This window comes from Empidonax traillii, unplaced genomic scaffold (genome assembly GCF_003031625.1).
Source record: "Empidonax traillii isolate 1590-97213 ecotype Southwest subspecies unplaced genomic scaffold, ASM303162v1 scaffold286:size1162393, whole genome shotgun sequence".
Lineage (NCBI taxonomy): Eukaryota > Metazoa > Chordata > Aves > Passeriformes > Tyrannidae > Empidonax > Empidonax traillii.
The window spans coordinates 47,222-63,712 of NW_020955479.1; the positions used below are offsets into that span (position 1 = coordinate 47,222).

Below are 16,491 nucleotides of genomic sequence, written 5' to 3' on the forward strand. Positions count from 1 at the left end.
AATAGGCTTATTGCAGGGAATGTACAGTGCCCTTGTTTGGAGCTGCTGTTGTGCAAATAAAGGTAGCTTTGTATAGAATTCCAGAGTGTCATCCCAAAGCAGAGTTTGAGAGGTTTTTACAAGCTTTCAGGTTGTTAGACACAGTTGTTTTCAGTAGGAATATTAAAGTCAGCAACCGATTTACTGAGCTGTGCCATTGTCTGAGAGAAGAAATGAAACTAAGTTTTGGAATTAATTTATTGAAGAATTGGAATCTATCCAGTTTCCTCCCCAGTGACTTAAGAGAATGATTCTTGGTAACATTTTTATGCTCTATTACATTTAAGCTCCACAGGTTCAATTGTCAGCTTTCTGCTGAAAAAGTGAAAAATCATTTGGAAAAAAAGCCCGAGCGTGAGAATTGTTAAGTGTGGAAGTTTTCAGCAAAGAGTAATTTCTGCTGCTCAGTAGCACAGTCAAAACTTGGAGAAGTCTAATAAATGTAGTAGCACTTAATTAAATTTCTGCAAGAGGTTATTGGAATAAACCCCACAGGTCTGGGTTCCTTTAATCAAAGTTTTGACTTCCATGAGTGTGAAATTGTTACACTTAGCGATGTATTTCAGAGGAATTCAATCCTGAAAGATTTTTACTTCAGATGTATTTGGCTTTGCAGTTAGTTAATGGCTAATCTTTGGTTTTTAGTCAAAATCCAAAAATTACAGTCTGCACCAGAGCAGGAAGAGTTATGGAACTGTAGAAATTAGTAATCTGTGAGGCAGATCCTTGAGATCTGAAGACATGAATCCTTAAGACATGAATCCATCACTGCAACAGCAGGGAAGGATTGTCATAGTAATTCTTTAGATCCTGAAGTATTTTAGTAACCACAGTATTTATTTTTTTTCCCCAAAGTTGTTCTAAATGTGATGCTTTCCTGCACTGTCCTGTATTGGTACTTGCTGAAGGTTTAGTGCTGGTTTTGGCCACTTAGAATTCCCTTTTTCACCGTAATATTTGCTCAGTGTGATGTAATATGGCTTTAAAATGTGTCTTGTAAGTCAATCTTACTTTTCCTCCTTCCCCTTCTCCTGTTGTTGTGGGGAAATGTGAACTTACCTTCTGTGGTTTAATGCACGTGAAGGTTTATGTTATAAATTATAAATTAATTAGTAAATTAACGTTCTTTCTGCCCCCAGAACGGGATGGTAACTAAAGACCTGACGCGACTGAAAACCCTTCTTGCTGAAACAGAGGTAATAATGAGCATATTATTGGAAATAATGAGAGTACCTGAGGCAGCTGACAGGCTAGTTCCCATGTGTCCCAGGAGGTCTGGGCTCACTGGGATCACACCCATCTTTTCAGGAGCTTTTCATCACAGTCTTGCAGGATGTGTGAGAAAACAGAGAACGATGGTAACAGGCTGTTGACTCTCTCTCGAAGTAGCAAGAATTTAAAGCATTTAGGTCTGCATTATTTATTTATTTATTCTATTTTTCTCTGTTGGAAATTATTATTCTGAAGAAATAAACGTGACTTAAAAAACTGTTTAACCATATAAATACCTTTCTTTTTTTTTTACAAGGGGTCAAATTGTCAGATCTATTGATGAAATTACCCCTTGTTTGTTTTTTTTTTTTTTACTTACAATTTGGGCTTTATTTTTAATGTAGATTCAAGGCTGAAAGACCCATCAGTGCAGTTCAGATTCTTGACCTTTAAAAAACTCCCTGCAGTCCAGATTAAATTGATCACAGGGCGGAACTTGGTCCTGTAAAAAATCTCTAAAAATTGCCCTCTAACAATGAGTGGGCTCAGCGTTCCTGTGAGAATTCCTGTTATCCTCAGAATTCCTGTTATCCTCAGAATTCCTGTTACCAAGGGCTGCAATCCAGTTGTTGGGTTAATGTGAACTCCTGTTTGGGATGGGAAGTGGTTTCAGACTTCTGATTGGTGTTTCTCCATTGCTTGCTCTGAAACCCATTTTGCCAGCAGTTCTTGTCCATGAAATTGTTTTTGTGTTCCTCTGTAACTGTGGGCTTTTTTTAATCCAATTGTAGGCAGCTGGCAAAGTGCCCTCAGGATATCATGGAGAAGATTTGGAAGAAGGTACGTTTGGGTTTTACAGCTGCTGCGTTCTGTGGGGGGAAGGTTGGGATCCTGCTGAATGCTCAGGGCTGCAGAGCAGGCAGAAAGTAAAAAAAAAAAAAGGGCTTGACTGTTGTGATGAGCTCCAGGGGCTGAAGTAGAATTATCTCAGTAGAATTATGTCAGCACTGAATTGGGAGGCAGAAGTTTATTTATTGATCAGAGCCTGCTCTGTTTGAAACCTGCTCTGAATGAGTTTGTTGGGGGTTAGAAATTAATTTTCATTGGGAAAATTTTGCTTGGGTTCAGATAACACTTTGGGTTGATGTTCGGAGGGGCGGTTCCCTGGACTCTGTTACCCTCTGAGTGAGAAATACTTGGGAATTAGAGAAGTAACCCCGTTCTCCTCCCGCAGGGTCCCGGGATGGTTGGCAGTTCCGCCCTCCCCCCCGGGGCGTCACCAGCAGCGAGGAATATACCCTGTGTAAAAGGTAAAGTCTCTGCTTTGTGCTGACGTTCTCCAGGGGCATCATAATGCTTCCTCTTTTATTTAGCTGCTGACAGAATGATTGAGAGGGCAGGCAAAGGAAGGTACTTGTTAGAACAGCAGTCGATCTGTTCACAGATTTTTGGAAGGGTCAGTTCATCCAGAGGCACTTCAGTTCATCCAGAAATACTTCAGTTTATTCAGTTTTCGTAATACAGTGGTTTGAGGACCTTTTTTCTAGTGTCAGGGTTTTCTTCCTTTTCTATTTTGGATGATCTCAGAGGTGTGAGAAGTTCCCAGACAGCGCTGTAAGCAGACTGAAGCGAGATGTTCTTTGGCAGTGGACAGGCTGCTGCCTTCAGATAAATGGGCTTTGTTGATAGATGGCCTTTTTCTTCACATTAAAAAAAAAAAAAAAAAAAAGGTAGAATTTTCCTCAGGTCTCATTCTTTCCCTTTTGCATAAACTCAAATACACAGAGAAGATCGATTGGCTTATATTGGAGTTTCTCCTTGTCCTCTGTGGTCAATATTGCCTGGAGTTTGTGTTGTTAATTGTCATTGCTTACATAAAACTGAATTAATATATATGGAGAAGAACCATCATTATGCACTTGATTCTGCCATTTATGTAACTAATGCAAATAAATTATTTCCCAAACACGAGCAGGGCTCTGACCTGCTTTTTAAATGACAAGACTGAATCACTGAATTGGAGCTGCTTTTGGCAAGATTTTTCTAGAGATGCTAAATCTTGGCAGCTCTTGTTGACTCTTATCGTGTCCAGTGCTCATTCAGCAAATTCTAAAAAAGCAGATATTTGCAATTTTTAACTTGTGGTCTTTTATTGAGTAACATCTTTGCCACGTTTCCAACCATTGCTCTGGAACCTTTTCCCACTAAAGCTGTAATGAGCTTTCTGCACACTGTTAATTAACCCTTACAGTGAGCAGGATGTGCCTTACTCATCAAATCCCTCTGAACAGGATCATTCTGATCATGGACTGAAGATTTTAGTTCCAGGTGCTGAATAGGAATTTTTGAAGCTCTGGTTTATTTCTCCCCTGTGTGCCATAAAGCAGTAGGAGTGCAGCATATTTATTCCAGATAATGAAGCTATGGAATTGCAGGAGATATTAAATAAGAAAGTAAAAATGAGAGAAAAAAGGTGTCTGTTAAAAATATGAACAGTGAGAACTTGGAAAACTTGTATAATGATGGCAAAGTTTAAAGTAATAGGCTTTCCTATTAAATAAAGAAAAGGAAACCCAATTGATTTTAAATCTGCTGTGTAACTAATGAGAATAGGTCAGCAGTTTTTTATGCTTGCACTCTCTTTGGGCCATGAAAATCATAATTGTACTGCAGCATTCTAATGTAATGGTGAATTGGAAAATTTACAGTAAAAGTACTGAAACTGACTGCCAAGAAAAATATTTGAATTGAAAATATATTAAGAAACATAGCTTTGAAAAGGCATTAAGTAACATGGTGTTATACATCGTGCTTGTTTTATTTACAGTTTGGTCATGCAAACCTTTAAATACATCTCTTAAAGAAAAAAATGAACGATAAATCAAATTATAACCAATGATACAAGTGTGTCCTGGATATCCAGGTACTCATGCTGCAAGGTTTTTGTGTCACAGTCAGGTGTGATTTGGTTTTTGGCTCAAAGTGCATCCTTTCTTTTTTACAGTAACTTATCACTATAGAGAGAGGTTCTTAATATAACTATATTCATAGATATACAGATGAAATTCAAATATAGTTATGTTTACAGAGTTTCTATTAACTTAATATCCTCACAGAAATCATCCTGCCTGGCTTTATTTATAATAAATGTGATGCTTGCATTAACTTTTTATGGTATCCTTTTGCAAAACAAAACAAAACAGCCTCCTGGCCTGATTTTATTCTGTGTATCCAGCTGTTTTGTAGTACCTTCAGAATGCAAAGTTAAATCATAAAATTAGTCCCCGAGTTACACAGCCACTTGTCCAGAGTTGCAGTAAATTCTGAGAACGAGCATCTTTAAATTGTATAAAGGCATTTGGAATGTCATTAATTTCATGCATCAGCACATGCCACTAAATGAAAAATGTGTTTCTGTAACAAATTCTGCGAGATTAGATCCTTTTAGACTCATCCATCCTTTCCAGAGAAGAGGATTAAACCTTTTCCTTGCGAGACGATTTCTGTGTAGGTGTATTTGTTAGAAAGGACCATGTGATGTCACTGTTGCTCCAGGAAAAGCTGCTGAATGAGGTTTTTATCAGCTAATAATGTGAGCACTGGAAGAAATTATGCTACATTTTCCTTTGCCCCTGATTAACTGGGGGTTTATGCCTATTAATACAGTGCCGGATCAGTTCAGGCATGGTCTGTGATCTCCTGGTGTAAATTGCTGCACGAACACTTGATTCTTTTTCCTTTAGAAAAGCTGGAAATTTCGGAAGACTTCTGTCCCCTTATGTTTCTAAGACATTTGATACACTTTTCTGGGCTTTGCAGCAAGAAAAGCTGCTGCCTCTCTTACAGAATTCTGCAAATGTTTTAGTTCATGTGGACTAAACTGCCTTTAGTTCTATGAGGGAGACCTAAAGAATGTTCTTCTGACTTTACAAGTAAAATTCTAATAAATTTCTTTTTTTTTTTTTTTTTTTTTTTAATTGGAGACCGAAAAAACTTCGAGGCATGATGTTTTTTTTTTTTTTTTTTCCTGTGTCCTGCAGATTTTTAGAGCAAGGGATCTGCAGGTATGGTGCCCAGTGTACTTCAGCACATTCCCAGGAGGAGCTGACGGAGTGGCAGAAACGTTACGCCTCCCGCCTCATCAGGTTGAAGCAGCAGAAGGAAAACAAGCAGTGCTCAGGCAGTTACATGGAAACCCTGATTGAGAAATGGATGAATTCCTTATCTCCTGAGAAAGTGGTAAGGAAAACAACCCCCCCTTCGCTCTGTGTTTGTGTGTAAAGCTGAGAGCTGGGCCTGGGTTTGACCCTCGTGGTGGGAGCTGGTCCAGTCGCTCCTCACCAAGGAATTGTCCAAGCGATTTGCTCCCGTTTCCATCCTGCCCCGTGTCTTCTTGCAGAGATCCCAGAGACTCAGGCTGATTTTGGGTTCATTTTGCGTATTCAGTATTCCTGGGGCAGGCTGTGTCAGCCAAGTCCCAGGTATTGTTCCTGTTCCTTGACTTTTTAAGCTGCAGAGCAGTGACTGATGAAGCTTTCATGACTCAGAGGAGAATATTCCTGCTTGTGCACGGCTCCTTTTCTTTGCCTGCAGCTGCAGGCACTTGGATGCAGACCAGCCAATCCCCCAAATGTTCAAAAGACTCTGAATACCAGGGAATGTGGGATATGGATATGATCAAATTTAGCAGCTCTTTGGAATTCCAGGGGATGTTTTTGTGGCATTTGACCAGCTCAACTTACCACAGACCCCAGGGAGTTTTCAGTCCGTCTGTTGTTGATCAGAATCTGGGAAAAATGGACTTTCTGCAAAATGCATTGATGAGTGGAAAGCCTGATTCTAGTTCCTGGTGTCTCACTGATGTCAGTGAGATCTGGGCCTCATTGTATCCCACATCCTCCTTTCCAAATGAAGTCTTGTTCTACTTTAAACATTTACAGTTAAGTTGGGTCTTGAAAATCAAGTCTTGCAGTTAATTGTCCTTAAATGGTTACGTTCTTCACTGATACAGTACGATGTAGTAAATTTGACTTGCTTGTCTCTGAATTAGCACATATTTACATTAATTCCTGCACAGGACTTGCAGCAATCCTGCACAACTTAATTCTTTCCGCTCTCTGTAAAAAAATACTACCTTTTCCTGAATGTTTGTATTTTGATGCTGCCTGTGGAAGTTTAATGTCACCTTCATTTTCTTTTAATCTAGCTTAGTGAATGTGTAGAAGGAGTGAGAGTAGAACATAACCCTGAGCTGTCGGTAACTGTCACCACCAAAAAGTCTCATCAGACATGGACATTTGCTCTCACATGTAAGGTAGGACTACTTATCTTTCAAAGTTAAGTCAGTAATGACTAGAATGCAACTCCTAACCTTTTGCAATTAAGATTTCAATTGCATCATTCTTAAAATAGAGAAACTTCCCAGCACCGTCCCCTCTCTGTCTCTCTTTTCCCAGCAGCTCTGGTGATTATGTATTTCTGGAAATCAGGCAGGACCTGGTGCTGCCCTGAGAAGTTCTTATAAGCTCTCTTTATTTGATTGCAAAGGCAGATATTCCTGAAATAATTTCAGCCTTTCTCTCCTAGCCTGCAAGAATGCTGTATCGAGTGGCATTGCTGTACGATGCCCATCGGCCCCATTTCAGCATCGTCGCGATATCTGCTGGAGACAGCACTACCCAAGTGTCACAGGAAGTACCAGAAAACTGTCAGGAATGGATAGGAGGAAAGATGGTCCAGAATGGAATAGATCATTATATATACAAAGTCAGTATAGCCTTCAACACAGAAATCTTTGGAACTTTTCGCCAAACCGTGGTGTTTGACTTCGGATTAGAACCGGTCCTCATGCAACGAGTGATGATTGATGCTGCTTCAACTGAAGGTAATGCAGGAAAACTTCTTTGCTTTTTTTTGGAATAGTGGAAATGTTTCAGGCCATCTCTTTCCTTCCCACATTTCTGGGCAGAACAGCCCAACCTGTGTTACCAGCTCGTGAATGCCTCGTCCTGTACGTTATGTTCGTTGTGTCTGTGAATATAAAGAGTGGACAAAAGCTTCAGGGGGTCTAAATAAGGCAGATAATTGGCATATGACTTGCTCTGTGTGTCAGGATGTGATAAATATTATCAAAATGCTGGGAATTTCTGGCTTGGTGTGTGTCCAAAGACAGCACTGGAGGTTCTGCCTCTATAAAACACGTTTATGTTTTTATAGTCATTTTTGAATTGATGAAACTGTTAAACACGTAGCAAAAGGTCAGTAGAGAAATGAAATGTTTCTGTTTGAGAATACACCTGGTACTCAATCCAGTAAGTAAAACTGCCTATCTGAGAAGTTAGTTTGTATTTTTTCTTCCCTTGCAATGTCTGACAAGGATTGTCAAAGGCAAGAGGCCAAGTGTAGGCTTGCAACTCAATAATTTGCTGCTGACACGAGTTTTGAAAAATGTAAAGGAAGTGTTACTATATTTGTGTTTTCAAGTAAAAAAAAAATTAGCTACAAGTTCCTGTCAGGGTTGTATTCTGTTTATTAAACTGATCTGTGTCTCTCAGTTCCAACCTGAAATAACTCCAGTATGAGAAAAACGTCAGAAAATTGAAAGATGTTTGAAGGGGTGCAAACAAGAAGGAAACACTTCGATTTATGGCTTAAGAGAGCTAAATATAGGTCACTGTGTCACTTGGCAGCAAGCCAGGGGGTGGGATACAGGATGGTGATTTCTAGTGAAAACTTGAGAGATACAAACACCAAAGAAGCAGAATTATAGCACTGGGATTTAAGCAGGAAGAAGAGGAAAAGGGAGAAAGAAGGGAAAAAGGTGAAGCTGAGAAGACAGCGGTTTTCTTTTCCTGGCCTTTGTTTTCAGTTAACTGATTAACATTTGCAGCATTAACAGAACGAAACTGTAGACGGCAAATGCCAAAGGTCAGGAAGGGATCTTTGCCGATGGCCCAAGTCCTTGTGGGCAGGAGCAGCAGGATGGGCACGTTGTAAAGTCTCTTGAAGCAGAGGATGTTGCTCTGCCAGGGGAGAAGCTGCTCAGGAGCAGCAGGGCCTGGTGTTTTCAGGAGCTATTCCATGATGTCCATGAGTTGTGTGGGTAATCCCAGCTGACAGCTTCCCAGGACACTGAGCCGCTGGAGGACAGGCCTTTCACTGCAAACCTGCTCGAGATCAAGGGGAACAAGCCATGACTTATTTGCAAAGACAGAGTTACTGTCAGACCAGTCTGTGGTCTGGGGCTTTGTTGTTTCAAACCAGCTGCTGACCACAGCGACCCCAGGAACAACCAATTGAATTGGGAAGGTGATGGATGAAGTTTCTCCAGCATCAGTTACTGATATTTCCTTTCCCACACTGCTTGTCTGTGTGCAGAGGGATGCTGAAGGCTCCAAGCAGGTCATTGCTAATATTTATTCCAAATGACAAGTGTTGAGGTGTTTAAGGACAGAATCCTGGACTTTTGGCTGTGTCACCTTCCAAGTGTGTAATAGGCAAAGGAAAGACTATTTTGGATGTGTATCCAATTCCATAGTTTCTTTTTGCTTTTGACATCCATGAGTTAAGGTCTGGTGGAAATGCTTTTCTCTCAGAAAGATGCCCGAGGTCTCTACATTTGCATGGAATTCAGGACCCTCCCTGGGCGTCTGGGCAGGAATGAAAGGTCAACATTAAAATCTTTTCGTGGAGGAGCCTCCATTCTGTGAAATCTTCATTTACAATGGAAAAAGGGAACTGAGGGAAGGTTTGCATTGAGTGTGTACAATCTGCTCTTCAAGGGAGGGTCACTGTGTGCCCAGCCTGTGCCAGGGACAGTTTCTATCGGGCTGCCAGGGAAAGCCTCTCCAGTGCTGGGAATTCAATGGCTGTCTTTGCAGGAAACAAGGACTAAATCCCAGCACAGTTACGGAGCTTTTGGGATCTGAGGTGTGCTTTGTACCAGAGAAAGCTTCATTTATGGTGGTGTGATTCCAGACACGGAAACCACACACACATGGGCTTTTTCTTGCCCTACAACTGTAGCTCCTGATACGGTTTGGGCTTGAGGGGTATATTGAAATGGGACTTCTTAGTGAACACATGAGATTAACTAGGAAAAAAAGCCATGTTCCTGTAGTCAGGCAAGCTGAACTGAGATTCCTTTAGCTAAAATGCTATTGTGGTTTTTTTTTTTTTTCTCATTTAGAATAAAGACAGTCAAGATGATGTTAAGTATTTAATTTGAATTCGAGAATGTGTTTTTTGCACATTTTTCAGCGTTGGTGTGATATCCTGGATACCTATCTTAAATCTTACTCAGAGATAATACATTAAGATACCATAGCTTGACTATAAATGCCAAATATTTTCAGCTCTGCAATTTTAACTGCAGTTCTGTCGAGTGATTCACTGTTGTCATAGTGGTTTTGTGGCGTTAATGGATATATTTTGGGTGGCAGTAGACAAGTGCTTGGTCTTTTGTTTCTCATTTATGATATGTGGTCCCTGAAGTGAGGGTGTACTGAAAAATGAATTTTCCTTTAATTTTCTAACTTTATATCAAGTAAGGTCATATTTCCCAAGTTTTACCTAACAAAACAGCTTTAGCTGTGTGGTGCAACTGTCTGCACGATGAACATATTAGGAGACTGTGGAATTTTTAAAAAAAGCTTTCAGTGTTGCAGATTTCTTTCCAGCTGGTTTACCAACTTGTTTTTGTGACCTTCTAAATTTTATAATATGTATTGTAGGATTCTTCACCACTGTGTGTTTTTGGAATGATGTTGCAGTTAGGCTTTGGGGGCGCGTTGTGGTGCCAAGCCCTTCAAAGTTGCTTGTGTGTTATTAAAATAGAAGTTCTTTCCTTGTTTGTCTTTATTAATTCTGTTTGCTGTCTATGGAATACTTTGTTTTCTGGTTGCTCTCTGTGCTCACCTGAAAAGTTGGGATGGTGAGTACTGGCAGTGAACTTGCTAAAGCTGTTGTGGGCAGAGGAGACTCCTACCTGTATTTAGTTCATTATCTCCAATGGGATTGGGTTTAGTGGGTTTTGTTGGGTCGGTTTTGTTTGTTTTTATTGAAATAAACCCCAAACCCCTGGGGTTTGTATTTACTTCCCTTCCCTGTTGTGTCTGCACCCAGACCTTGAATACCTGATGCACGCTCGGCAACAGCTCCTCACCACAGCCAAGCGCTGGGATTCCACCTCCAAAACTATTGTGGAGTTCGAGCCCAATGAAACTACTGAATTGGAGAAGAGCCTTCTGACCAGATACCAAATCCCTCTATCTGCTGACCAGCTCTTTACACAGTCTGTCCTGGACAAATCACTGACCAAGACCAACTATCAGTCACGGCTGCACGACCTCCTTTATATCGAGGAGATAGCACAGTATAAGGAAGTCAGCAAGTAAGTGATTTCTTTATAAAAATATTCCTATTAAAATGAAGATGGCAGGTTTTTTTTTTTCATTAAACCTACATGCTTCTTTAAGGTACTAAGTCTTCCTGTTTCTTTTGAAATGAATCTGACTGAGCCCAGGAATAGTAATGTTTGGTAAAGGTCACTAACACTTAACAGATACAACTTGCTGCTAATTCATTAAAAACAAACACTAAATATAAGTCTGTGCTTACAGCTGGAGCACTAACCAGCTTTTACATGGTTTTGTTAGTGTCTGGATAATAATTATTTTTGGGTTTTTTTGTCTATACAAAAATACATTAATAATAGTTATATTTTTGGTCCTGTGTGAAAGTAGGTTATAGCAAAGGAATAAAATATATGAATAATAGTTACATTTTTGTTCCTGTGTGAAAGTAGGTTATAGCAAAGGAATATATAAAATCTTTGTATAAAGGGTTGAATTGTGGGTGGATCAAACTCTGATCTGCAATGATGTGGCAGCTAATTTTATTATATTTATTCTCTAAATAGGCTGAAACCCAGCTTCTGAATAAAAGTTCCTAATAAAAGGCATACAGTACACATTGTTTGGTTTGTTCTGTCTTGAGGTATCGTGTACAAATAACCCAACTGGAGGAGCTCATGAAAAAGATGTGAAATTCCCATGTATAGACCCTCATGGGCCCTTTTTTTTTTTTAATGTGGTTTAGTATTTGTGGTTGAAAATTTTGCCTGCGTTCGTGTGGTAGTTGCACTACTCAGAATGGAAAGTCAAAAAGACGTAACTCCCCTTTAGCCTAATTTGGGAGCAAATTTAGTTCTGTCAACTACAGAAAGTTCCAAATCAGAAATGTCTTTTTTTAAGATGAAGAACCACTCCTGGAGCTACAGAGCTGAATCACCCCTGTAGAACTTAGAAAGCAAATACTATGAGTGGTTGTATTTCTGATGCTTTAAAAGCAGAAAATTGATTCCATTTCTTTTTTTTTTTAATCTCAGCCGAAGGGCAGTATTTGAACTATTTTTCTTCATATCTTTTATCACTGCTGCCCTCTGCTCTTGAGCTGGAGTCTGACACGTGGAGGAATCAGGCTTGAACACTCTGCAGCACGCAGAAATACTCTCCATCATACATATTTATAAACAAGTTGACTTTCCTAAGGCTTTTTTGAGGGGGAAAAAAAAAAGAAAGTGGATTTAAAGTAAATATTATGAAACATGATCAAAACATCAACAGTTATTTTGACTGAGTGAATTTTCACATGGAGAGATGCCCTCTCCCGCCTCATAGGAAACCAAAGAGCATCAAGCCTGCAGACATGAAAGAAAAATAAGTGTATCCTGTATGTAATGCTTCTCCTTTGGACTGTTTGGTGCAGCAGTAAATTATTGCTTGATAAGTTATAAGTAAGTGTTAATAATGTTCTTGAAATCGTCTGTTTTGATGGTGCTGATGTCAGAAACATTCTTTTGATCTTGTAGCTGACCCACTTTACTGCAGCAAGGCTGGAACCAGCACACATTTCCGCTCCTCTGCGGCTGAGATCACACGCTGGGTATTCTCCAGTGAGGTGTCAGGGTTGCAAGCCTAGAAAGGGGCTGAGAAATACAAGTGCAAGTGGGTTTTAATACCTCTGGAGTGGTGCTGGGAGTGACAGTGTTGATGAGCTGTTGCACTCCAATGGTTTGTGAACTGGCAGAGTAGCAGAGTTGTCAACGTGGTCTCTTAAGGCAACACTGGAGTAACAGGAGTGTCTGCAGTTCATGGAGTGTATCCTTGGTTTTTGAGACTGTTGGTGATTTCCCACTTTCTAGGAAAGCACAGTTTCAGACTTGGTGTGGAATCACCTCAGTGGAACTATGGAGAGTGTTGGATGAAGGTGTCAGTGGCTCTAAAATATCTGGAACTCAGTCGTGAGGGAGCTCATTCTGGGAGCTTCACTTTTAAATCATGTTTATTGTAATATTTCAGGAGGCTCTTATAAAAGTTACCCCACATGAGCACATCACAAAAGAGAACAGTGAGGGAGTCACTGCTATTTCATTTCAAATGCAAACACACTGGATGAGGAAAAGCACAGCAGTGTTCTGATATTGATAGTAGTTTGCTTTTGGAAGGTGTCCTACAAACACCTGCTGATGGTTTTAAAACTCTCCCTTTCTCTCTTGCTCATTGAAAAGAAAAACCATATTAATTGTTAGATTGACCAGAATTTACTGTGCATTTCCTTGTGTGAACATTGAAGTGTGTATGAGGTGACACACGGCTCCTTCTGTGCTACCAGAACTGCAGAGCAGCTTTATCCTCAAGGCTGAAACATAAAACACCGGCTCTGATGGAAAATAAATTTGCTTTTGTCATCACTGTGTCTTCCACTGATCGCTCCATAGGCAGGTTTCCCTCTGCACACCCTGTCTGAACTCTGGGAAATGTGCTGAACGTGCTTTTAACAAAGTGGTACCTGGGGCATCGCTCAGGACGGGTTTATTTGCCTTTGGGGAATTTATTGTTTGCACTGGTGCTGGATGATTAATGATTTATCAAGGCTTTCTTTAATTTCTGTGGCTTTAAATATGAACAACAGGCTTACTTGTAGCTGGTTTCATTAGCAGTGCAGGTGGGCTGGGATTTGCAGTGCTTAGGAGGAAATGGAGGATTCTGTTTGTTCAATCTGTATCAGCCTGACTGAAAACCTTATTTTGCCTAAACCTGCAAAGCAAGGGAGAGAAATGGATGAAAGCAACAACTTCTGATTTTTTTAAAAAATCAAATCCTTGGAGAATTTTGCAGTTTACCAGTTTGCCAGAAGGTGTCAGCTTACTCAATGGAAATTGCTTGATTATCTCTAAAGTTTGATTCCCTTTAGCACAGCAGACTCATTTATGAAAACACTAACCTGTGCCTCCCCTCAGAAATGCAGTAATACTGTTTGCCAGCACGTTTTTATCAATCTGAATTTGAGCTCATACATATTCAGCAGCACAGGGACCAACTTTGGGAAAGTTTCAACAAAATAAATTCGCAGTAGCAAATGATTGTATCTCAGTAAAAATTCTCAGCTTTTGTTAATTAAATGTTTCATGTGGTATTTCAACCATCATCTGAACGAGATGTGAGCTGTTGCAGAGGTTGCTAACTTGCTGATAGCTCCTTTGGAACAGTGCAGCACTTGCACTGAAGGAAGGTTGGGTTTTGTTTGGGGTTTTTTTGTTGGTCCATGTGGCAGGTGGAGGGATTACACTTAATTCTACGTGCTGTGGAGTGATTGCTTTCACTGCAGCTTGTGCAGTAACATTTGTGGTCACTTATGAGCCAAACAAATCCCTGTTAGGTAAGAAAAGATCTCTTGTTTTTGGGGAAACGTGGATCTGACTTAATGCCCACATTACATAAAGCAGCAGCTGTTGCCACGTGGGGGCAAACTTGCAGTTTCTGTGCAGGATTCCTCCTGTGCCAGATATGAACAAAATTTGTTTGATTGGCTTTGGTAGATGCTTAATTACCAAGCAAGGTAAAACGTTGGATTTTATTGTTACAGGCTTATGATTATTGGTACTACAGGGTGTAGGTGATGAATTACCAGCTTATTAGGTTAAAATAGAAATTATAAGAAGAACAGATCAAATAAAACAAGTACGAGTATGAAAAGTATCATAAAAAATGAGGTATTTTTCCAAGAGGCTTATTTCATATGTGTAACATTTAGGTTTTACTTTCTGTCTGTAATTTGTTGTAAATTTAGGAAAAAGCTGCTGGTGAGAAGAGAACAGAATATTGTTACTGTGTCAGACTTTTTTCCCCCCTTTTGTTCTTTTTAAAACCAGGTTGAAACAACCTGTTTTAAAAAACCCAACACACTAGGGAGAGGTTTCTGTGTGTTGGTGAGAGGTCAAGAAAGTGTTCCAATAAGTCACTTTAACGTGCTGTGCATGGGATTTCCAGAAAATGGCAACTGCAAAGGATGAATTTCTTACATATCTGATTACAGGAGAACCTGCTGCTAATAGGAATTCTGTGGGTAGATGGTTTAGAGGGCTGAGCCTGTGATGCCATCCCCTCATCTCAAATAAAATTGTATCATTTTAATGCCTACTATCTGACTCTTTCAAGGCATTTTAATCAATCCCTCTGAATTATGGGTATAGTACCATTTACCTTTTAGGATGGAGATTTCCCTCTTTGGTGCACAGCCTGGAAGAGGAGAGACATGGGATAAATAGGAATTTACCCTATTTTTTGCCTGCTTATCTCTCCTTGCATAGTTAATAAACTATTTATTTATATATATATGTTTATATATATATGTATATGTAAATATATATATTTAAATATGTATATATATTATAGCCTACAAACTATTGAAATAGAAATTTTTACTGCTTTGGCACATGCAGAGCAACTCTCGTTCACTCTGAACTTATTTTGGTGTCAGAAAAATCTCGTATGTGTTTCTCTCCTGTGAGGGTTCTTTTTTTAAACTTCCTAGATGTTGATTCTTTTTTAAAAGAATATGTGCTTTATAGGCTGTGATCAGAAGGAAAATGTGTGAGTATTTGACAGCTAAGTATGAAAAGCCAGTTTGACCATACTTGTATATATTCAAAAATTAAATGTATAAATATATAGATATATATGAAGGGAATCTTGAGCTTGAATACCTGAAATTTCGCCATCTGAGAGCATTTTCGTGCCCTGACTCGATGCTTTCTCGCTTAGGTTCAACATAAAAGTGCAATTGCAGATTGTAGCAAGCTTCATGCTCACTGGTGTTTCGGGAGGTGCAAAATATGCCCAGAATGGACAACTCTTTGGGCGCTTTAAGCTCACGGAAACGCTCTCGGAGGACACCTTGGCTGGCCGGCTGGTGATGACCAAAGTCAACGCTGTGTATTTATTGCCTGTCACTAAAGAGAAGTCAGCACAGACCCAAGGAACCAAAGAGAAGGTTTATGAAGCAGCTATTGAGGAGAAGACAAAGGATTACATCTTCTTGAGGGTATCCAGGGAATGCTGCGAGGAGCTGAACCTTCGGGCGGATTGTGAAATGCAGGTGGGTCTGGCTGCGAGTGGGTTTGCTCTGGGCACTGTTTGCCTTGTCTTTGGTTTGGCTCCATGGTTGGCCTTGTATAACCAGGCAGAAATAACCTCAGATTAAGGTCACTGGAGTTGCCTGCAAGGAACACATTTCCACCAAAGGATTCTCTCCTCCCTGTTATTTTGTTTTGGGGAAACATATGCAAGAATCCTAATGTCTCAATTTAACATGGATAATTGGGCTGGGAAGACTTATGTTGTTCTGGGCTCTTGGTTTTGTGTTTGTTTTCTTAAAACAATAATTAAACTTCCTAATTGATTCTATTTGAAACTCCACCAGAATGCAAAATCAGCTGGGGTTTCAGGAACTGCCTGATTTTTTCCTTGAGTGTCTTATAAATCTTAGCCTGAGGCAGCAAATCTATTCTGCATTTAAAAATCGGGTCCTAAAGTTGTTTGTAAAATCATTTAGTACTTCCTACATGTATCAGTGAACTGGTGGTCAAATTCCTAAAGTGTTACCTATATTTGAATGAATTTTAATTGTGAGGAGATTTTTTTCTGATTTCACTATTAACTGAACCTTTGGAAAGGGATCCTCGGGTTAGAACTGAGGAGACTGTAATTTGGATGTCTGGAGTTTTTGTTAAAGGTGCTGGAGACTTTGCAGTTCTCTTCAGCAGAGTTGGCATTCCCTGTGATTCCTAAACATTGACAAAACTGCTTTGATTTCTGTGGGGTTTAGATAAATTAGGTGGTTTCCTTTGTTTCTTCTTCTAATAATTCATCTTGGAAACTTCCTGCTCCCTTGTTTACC

At 39.8% G+C, this 16,491-nt stretch overlaps 1 protein-coding gene across 3 annotated transcripts in view; it reads left to right on the forward strand.

The window, feature by feature from the left end:
* Positions 1 to 16,491, forward strand: part of HELZ (helicase with zinc finger) — an 85,807-nt gene that overhangs the window by 26,771 nt on the left and 42,545 nt on the right. For all 3 annotated transcript variants that reach the window (XM_027890364.1, XM_027890362.1, XM_027890363.1), the window contains 8 exons: positions 1,179 to 1,235; positions 2,043 to 2,091; positions 2,486 to 2,561; positions 5,292 to 5,490; positions 6,458 to 6,565; positions 6,838 to 7,135; positions 10,375 to 10,642; positions 15,357 to 15,690. In XM_027890364.1, the coding sequence (XP_027746165.1) occupies positions 1,179 to 1,235; positions 2,043 to 2,091; positions 2,486 to 2,561; positions 5,292 to 5,490; positions 6,458 to 6,565; positions 6,838 to 7,135; positions 10,375 to 10,642; positions 15,357 to 15,690 (1,389 nt within the window). The remainder of the gene's footprint in view (positions 1 to 1,178; positions 1,236 to 2,042; positions 2,092 to 2,485; positions 2,562 to 5,291; positions 5,491 to 6,457; positions 6,566 to 6,837; positions 7,136 to 10,374; positions 10,643 to 15,356; positions 15,691 to 16,491) is intronic.